This window comes from Bos indicus x Bos taurus, chromosome 15, assembly GCF_003369695.1.
Source record: "Bos indicus x Bos taurus breed Angus x Brahman F1 hybrid chromosome 15, Bos_hybrid_MaternalHap_v2.0, whole genome shotgun sequence".
Lineage (NCBI taxonomy): Eukaryota > Metazoa > Chordata > Mammalia > Artiodactyla > Bovidae > Bos > Bos indicus x Bos taurus.
Window position 1 is genome coordinate 31,680,782 of NC_040090.1, and position 8,164 is coordinate 31,688,945.

General features: G+C 43.3%; 1 protein-coding gene across 3 annotated transcripts in view; it reads left to right on the plus strand.

The window, feature by feature from the left end:
- The window catches only part of FCHSD2 (FCH and double SH3 domains 2), a 294,896-nt gene extending 288,387 nt beyond the window's left edge, over nucleotides 1-6,509 (plus strand). For all 3 annotated transcript variants that reach the window (XM_027562973.1, XM_027562971.1, XM_027562972.1), the window contains 3 exons: nucleotides 1,475-1,604; nucleotides 1,747-1,829; nucleotides 4,380-6,509. In XM_027562973.1, coding sequence (XP_027418774.1) covers nucleotides 1,475-1,604; nucleotides 1,747-1,829; nucleotides 4,380-4,463 — 297 coding nt within the window. In that variant the 3' untranslated portion in view covers nucleotides 4,464-6,509. The remainder of the gene's footprint in view (nucleotides 1-1,474; nucleotides 1,605-1,746; nucleotides 1,830-4,379) is intronic.
- Nucleotides 6,510-8,164: the final 1,655 nt, after the last annotated feature.

Here is an 8,164-nt window from a genome sequence, read left to right on the forward strand (position 1 = left end):
CTGTGGTTAGTGGTTAGTGTATACAGTAAAAATATTAGCAACCTCTTTCTCTCCCTCACTGTCAGAACCTCCCTGCCCAGCCCAGGTCCTTCTAGTCCTTTTCAGAGAACTAATGAGACACTCATGTGGCCTGAGGCTTACTTCATCATAGCAAAACTTGTCTTTACGGGACACTCCTAATTCAGATATGTCACAACAGGCTTGGCAGGTCCAGGACCATAAGGAATATGTCTGCCCATCTTGCTTGTACAGTATTATGACCATTGAACATGACAATTACAAAGCCTGGGGAAGTCAGAAACTCAGCCAGTTATTTTATCTTCACCGAAAAATACAACTTGTTCTTTTTTTTGTTCTTCATTGAATTGACTAATTTGATATGTTTTCAATAGAACTCTAGAGAATGGTTTGACTTGGTAACTGTTTAAACTAAAATCAGTAGTATAATGAGATCTATGGAAGGAAAAAGTTAAATGCAACACAAAACTGGTGGTAGTGTGGTTATTCCAGGCTCATTTGCTTTTTTATTTTACTTTTTTTTAATTATGAAAGGATGATAACAGATTCACAGGAGACTTGGAAAATACAAAGCAAGGTTGCATATAGTTCTACCATGTTTTACAATTATTTTTTAAGTAGATAAATTAAGGCTTTTAGATGGAGTTTCAATATCAAACTCTCAAACATTAGTAGAATGAATATACAGAGAAGTAGGATATAGTAGGCCTGAAAAGCACTGTGAACCAATTCAATGTAATTAAGATTTATACAATTTTCACACAATAGTAGGATACAAATTCTCTTCAAGTTCCCATAGAGTGTAAATTAGGAGACACTGGAACATATACAGGGACATAAAACAAGGTGCAAAAATGTCATGGTCTAAAGGTATTGAAATCATACAGAGTCTCTTCTCTTAGCACTGTGGAATTATGTTAGAAATCAATATCAAAAGATACTTTAACCCACATATTTTCAAGTGTGGCTTCCCAGGTGGTGCTAGTGGTAAAAAACCTGCCTGCCAGCGCAGGAGTCGTGGGTTCGATCCCTGGGTCTGGAAGATCCCCTGGAGGAGGGCATGGCAATCCATTCCAGTATTCTTGCCTGGAGAATTCCCACAGACAGAGGAGCATGGCGAGCTACAATCCATGGGGTCACAAAGAGTCAGACACAACTGAAGCGACTTAGCATGCATGCATTTACCAAGAGAGATCATCTTCAAATGGCAACCCACTCCAGTGTTCTTGCCTGGAGAATCCCAGGGACTGGGGAGCCTGGTGGGCTTCCGTCTATGGGGTCTCACAGAGTCAGACACAACTGAAGCGACTTAGCAGCAGCAGCAGCAGGCTGGTCAAAACAGTTAACAATCATAACTTAGCTCCAGAGAAAGGTTATTTGCCAGGAGCAGTCAGAGAAGCCAGCTGATCTCCTTCCTGAAGTGAGCACTATGTAACCTCTGTTTCCTTTGCTGCAGGTCTCTCCTTCCCCCAAACCGCCCGGCTCCCTGCCTCCACTGCCGCTGTACGACCAGCCTCCCAGCAGCCCTTACCCCAGCCCAGATAAGAGGGGCTCCCAGTACTTCTCCCGTTCTCCTTCAGCAAACGGTAAGGGGTCTCCTGGGCATGTATCAAAATACACTTTAATTTAGAAAGCCACGTGTTCATCTGAAGGGTAAACAGATCTGAATTACCATCTATATTGCTCAGCAACACAAATAAATTGAGCTTCTTTGATTCCCTCCCTTAGAAAACAGCTTCCATGCCGAATCGCCAGGATTCTCGCAGGCATCCAGGCATACTCCTGAGACCTCATATGGGAAACTGCGACCTGTAAGTCTCTTATCTAGCAGAGTAATAGAGTGCATAGTTCTTCCAGATTGAAAGTTAGAAATTAATGGAGCTCCATGACCCCTGTGTTGTTGCTAATTTCTTCCATGCCAGGTTGCGATGGACTTGGTAAATTAAACAAAGCTCTGGAAAAGGAAGGCTATAGAAATCAACACATCTTGGGAGGTCTAGCTTATTACGCTGGCACTTTCCTCACTGAGCCATGGTGAGATTGCCAGGTGACAACTATGGAAAGTATATTTAAATTATAACAAGCTCTGTGAGCATTAAAGCAGTCTAATTGTGAAACAGAAGCTTTTTTTTTCCAGCAGGCATTTATTGAGAACTTTTTTCCCAGGCCTCTACTTTCCTCTTCGACAGACAGTGAGATGATATAAGATACATGCCCTTTTGAGGTTTGAGAGCTTCTATTCTCAAAGAAAATCTGTCCTTTACAAATAATCACCTCTACCCACCCCTCACTCGGCTGTCATCAAATCCATCCCTCTACCTCACTGTGAAATAGTTCTTCCAGGGTCATAACTTCCACATGGTAATCTAGTTATATTTGCGGTTTTATTTTCCTAGACCCTCTTATCAGCATTTGACACAGTTCTTTGAGCCACTTAGAACCTTTGTCTTTGTTCATTCAGCAGATACTGAGTGCCTTGTTAAGGACTTGGTTCGTGATCCTAAATGTGATAGGAAGCTGTTGTAAGATTATAAGCCAGATAGTGGTATGACTGATTGTGCATTTTTAAAAATTATTTTTACTTACTAATTTTTATAATTTTATGTTGGCTGCACTTGGTCTTAATTGTAGCATGTGGGCTTTTTGTCACTGGGCATGGGCTTCTCTTTAGTTGGAGTGAGTGGGCTTAGTTGCCTTGAAGCATGTGGGATCTTAGTTCCCCAACCAAGGATCAAGCCTGCATCCCTTGAATTTAGAGACAGATTTTTAACCACTAGACCACCAGGGACATCCCAGTTTTTTAAAAACACACTGTGGCAGCTCAGTGGAGAATGAGTAGAAAGTGACAGAATGAACATGGGGAGTCGTTAGGAGGCTGGAGCAATGGTCCAAGCAAGAGAGGACAGCAATGTGAACTAGTGGGGAAGAGCAGTAATGGAGAGAAGTGGACCCATTTGTTCCACCACACTTTCCTGGTCTGCTTTCTACTTCCTGGCTTTCTTTTTCATTGACCTTTGAGGGATTCTCTGCCTTTATCCAACTCTGTTGATGCTTCTCAGGGTTCCGTCCACTGACCGCTTCCCTCTTTTTTTTTTTTTAAATTTGTTTGACTGCATCAGGTTTTAGTTGCAGCAAGTGGAATCTTTGTTGTATCGTGTGGGATCTTTTCGATGCACTGCACGGACTCTGTAGTGTGGGCTGCAGCGCACGCAGCTTCAGTAGCCACTGTGTGCAGGTTCAGTAGTTGGGCATTCAGGTCGGCCTCTCAGTTGTTCCATGGCATGTGAGATCTTAGGTCCATGACTAGGGGTTGAACCCATGTCCCCTGCATTGCAAGGCAAATTCTTCACCACTGAGCAACCAGAGGAGTCCCAGGGCTACTGCTCTTAAAGTCGTTAAACTTACTCCTGAGTTATCTCATTTACTCCCAAGACTTTGATAACCATTTATTTACTGACAACTCCAAGATTTATAACTACCTATCCAATCTCTTCTCTGAGCTTCAGATCTGTGGAAATCTCAGTGTATATATATATATAACAAACCCCCAAAACTCAGCAAAAAACTGGCTAATTATCTTCCTTCTCAGACGTCATCCTTCTTCCTTATTTCCCATCCTGGTGAGTGGTACCCCTATCCTGCCAGTGCTCTGGCATCACTCGTGACACCTCCCTGACCCTGCCTTTCGTGAAGAGTCATCGCAGGGCCTGCCAGGGTTACCTAGAGATGACTGTCAGATTGTCCCCCTCTATTCCCCCAGTGCCAGCCAACATCAGCTCTCTTTCAGACGACCACAGGAGGCTCCAAAACTGTCAACCTGTATTCTTGCCCTCCACCACTGTTTTCTTCAAACTTTTTATCTGAGTCATCTTTTCACACATCTGGTATTACTGCTTAAAATCCCCCAAAGACTCTTCCTTGCCTACAGAATAAAGCTCAGATTTTTAAATATGACTTAATGAGGCCCTTCATGACTTACCCCAGCCTGTCTCTCTAGTCTCATCTCTTGCATCTCTCCTTCCAAGACATGTTTAAAGGTTTTTCAGTTCTCCAAGCATTGGTCTCTCTCGCTTCCAACTCTAGGCCTTTGCTTGGGCCAAGGTTGTCAGGACTACAAAGACTCTTGTGGCCATGAGGCTTTCAGCCCAGGGAAGAACCTGAATCGTGAGTTTCACATTTCATCCAGAGCAGTCTGTCCTTCTCAATGTAAGAAGCTGTGAAAATTAAGTTGAAAGCACATGCCTAGAACATTTCTGAGAGCCCTCAAGTGCCCATGTCCTTGAATAAATGATTGGTCAGATTTCGATGCTTCAGCCACTGAATCAGGAAGCTGACTGACCATGTGATGGTTTCCTGCTCAGGTCCGGGCAGCTCCCCCTCCTCCTACGCAGAACCACCGAAGGCCCGCAGAGAAGATCGAGGATGTGGAAATCACACTGGTGTGATGATGGGTTTGCCTGTCCGTTACTGCTACAATCAAGGCCAGGCTTGGAGTTTGGCCAGTCTTGTTTTTTAGGCACCTTTGCTTGCATGATGATGACTCGAACAGAGCAAAAACAAGGAGGACTATATGTGACCGGGTGGCCTGGTTGACACCTCCCACGTTTTTAATATTTCGTGCCTTTTTTTGTTGTCATTTTCTATGTCATCTCTCCTAGCACAGCACAAATCCTAGTGGGCCCTAGAAGCAGAGAAGGGGGACAGTCCTCTTGCCTACCAGGGACCCATTTTTGTATGAGACTCAAGACCAGGCCTCGTTCAGGGCACAGTCACAGAGATGCTGATCATATGCACTCGTACAGTATATTACTGTGGCCACGAGGACGTGGCAAAGATGCTCATCTTTCTTCAAGTGGCTTTGGCTTATCTGATTGAGTTTAATCAGATCATGTTGGCTACATAAGGAAAGCAGCAGGAGGGATTTCAGGAGAGGCTGGCTCCTCCCCGCAGTTGGTCCCCAAACTGAGAAACTGAAACCTTATTGGAAAAAAGTAGACTGCCCTGAGTTTAGCACCGATTGCAATAATGCACATCTCTTCCACAGCTAACAGATTTAAAACAATTAACAGTGTCCTTTGTATTAATATTTATGCCATTCATTTAGTATTAGCAGAGCTAACATGAAGGGGCTGAACTAGTAGCCGAATCTCATCCATCACATAGACTAATAGAAAGGGGGCTGCGGCTAAAGCAGAAATGGAGCTTCCAGATCTGCAATGAGCCGACTTAGTGTTCTTTTTATATTTGGGTATTTTTCATCTTAATTTTTGCAGCATATACTATGATGACCAGTATCCTTAGAATTTGAATGTCTTGATAAAACTGGGGACACATACTTGCCTTGTCAAGCTTCTCTACTGGAGAGGCACCTAGCATTATTTTATTCCCAAGCTAGTCCACTGGCCCAGGCAGCCAAGTTGTGGCTGGCCCAGACCAGCAGCCACCCACCACATGAAATGCAGCTTCCCAGGTCCCACTGACCTGACATTTCCTTGGGAGGAAGAATCTGTGGCTCAAGGAGTAAACCAGCTTCCTATGAAGAAGGACAAAAGGATTGCATGGTGCAAATTGACAAGGAAAGGACAAGTTCTCCATGTCACAGGGAGAGCCAGGAGGAGCCTTCCCTGCAGACTAACAAACCCACAGCAGTGGCTCCCAGAGGCCTCTGGTGGCCCTCCACCTCCAATGGAAGATAGGGAGTGCATTACTTAGGAACTAAGGGATGTTTGCCAGTTGCTTTTTTTTTCCTTTTTTTTAAAAAATCAAAATTCTCAGAATTTAATCCAAAAGTTGTCTTTTGCTTTGAAAATGCCATCCCTCCTAAGAATCTCTAAAAACTTGAAATGCTCGCCAAATGTCCCCATGGGATTTTTGACCAGAAATAAAACTGAAGAAGTTTTCAGATAGTCATTTGATCACTTTAATGACAGTATCCATTGATGAATCTTCTCTGATTTGAGGATTTTTATTTTTTTTTTGCATTTCTTAAAACCTTTTGATCTATTTGAGGTCTTTTTGTGTTTATCAAACTTATTCTTAAGTTTACAAAAGAAATTAAAAGGGTGGGTTTTTTTTTTTTAGGATTTTAAGGTTTGTGGACAAGTTAAAAATCTTCAAAGCACTTTAAAAATCTTCAAAGTGCTGAAATTGGGCAGTTCTTGCCACCCAGTCTTGTATTCTCTCTTTAGCTAGCAAAATTGTCCTTGAATCTGGGTTTTCCACATTTTCAGAGAGTTATTTGAAATCTTTTGTTATATTTTAAATATTTTTTGGAAGAGCTGCTAATTTTATTTTAAAAAAACGAAGTTGTAAAAATATGCCTCCTTTTTAATAAGAACCCGTCCCTCCAGGACATGTAACCCTGCGCCACAGTGCACAGGGCTGGGCTCAGAGGAGGCACCTCTGTGCAGAAGTGCTTTCTTTACAGTGGCTGTAAAAACTTTGTATTTATTATGTATAAAATGTTGAATAATAAAAAAAAATGGAATTACGTTTTCTAAGTTTTTCTTACAAGATTTGGGTAAACAGGCTTTTCCAAATAGACAGTGCTTCTTTTAAAGACACTCTCAGGCCCTCCTTTAAATCTTACAACAGATACAAAGAGAGGGAAGTAAATTAACCCATCCATGGAACAAACAGCCCTTGGTGCCACCCACCTGCCAGGGGTAATACCCTGAATGCTAGAAATAAAAATAAGTAAGTTGTGGCCTTGGCCATCAAGGTTCTTTCCATGGAGAGAAAAAACAGTATACACCTGAGGACAGTACTATATGATATGTGCTGGACAGGAGAAGCAGAGAATGTGCTGAGGTGACTGAGGGAGCCCCAAATCTGCAGCTGCGAGGGCCAGGAGGAGGCCACTGAGTCCCCTCAGACTGATGCGACTGCTGACTCCCAGCAGTGGGCACTCTGTAGTCCTCTGTCCTTTTCCTAAACCTCTACCCTGAGGAGTCATGAGCCAAGAGAAGGAGATTTTACAGGGGTGGCTGGAGGATTCCAGGTAGAAAGCTGAGTCCATCTGGCTACCAGCCACCCCAGTGAGGACCACTGTTTGAGGAGGGCCCCCACAACCCTCTTCCAGAGCTGGGCAAGTGTGATATGTAACCTTCCAGACGTCTTCTGTGCATAGAACTTACATGTGCCAACATTGCCTTTTCATATGTGAAATTATATAATACATTTAGATTTACCTCATTCTTTCTGAAGGCAGCATTATATTCCATTGTTTGGGCATAGCATGATTTAAACATTCCTATAGTGATGGATGTTGAGGTTGTATCCATTCATTTGCTATCAGAGAGCTGAAATTAATACCTTTTTACCTAATTGTTTATAAATTTGTTCCAGTAAAAATATCAGCTAAATTCCTAAATGTGTAATTTAAGAGTTAAAAATGTACGTGTGTATTTCATTTTGTCATGCTGTATGCTAAGTCGCTTCAGCCATCTCCAACTCTTTGCAACCCTGTGGACCGTGGCCCACCAGGCTCCTGGGTCCATAGGATTCTCCAGGCAAGAATACTGGAGTGAGTTGCCATGCCCTCCTCCAGGGAATTTTCCTGACCCAGGGATCGAACTTGCATCTCTTACATCTCCTGTGTTGGCAGGCAGGTTCTTTACCACTAGCACCACAAAAAATATGTATAGGTTTGATTTTGTCAGATGTTGCCGAATTGGCCTCCAAAATGATTTTATCTGTTGACACTCCCACCAACAGCATAGAAGACAACGTGGACTTCAGACTCAGAAGGTCTGAGTTAAATCCTGGGTCCCACTGAAGCTGTGGGAACCAGCTTCAGTGTCCCCATCAGAAACCTAGTAATGCCGTGGCTTCAAGAAGGACATGTGAAGTGTGCAGCACAGCGTGGTCTTCCTCAGCATCACTGCCCCACCTTCAGCACCTCCCCTACAGAGCTGTGCCTTGCTGTCCTTCCAGAGCTGTCATAAGGCCCAAAGGAAGGAGTGGGTGTGAAAGTGCCTTACCATAAATATGTTAAGGGCTATCAGTACACATTAATATCATCTCCATCTTCTGTCTTCCCCTGCTAATGAAAGGTGCTCACATTTAAGACTACCGTTGGTACCAGAGGCCTTGTCTATGACCAGGGGACAGAATTAAGTTGATTGCCCCACCCCTGTATCATAGT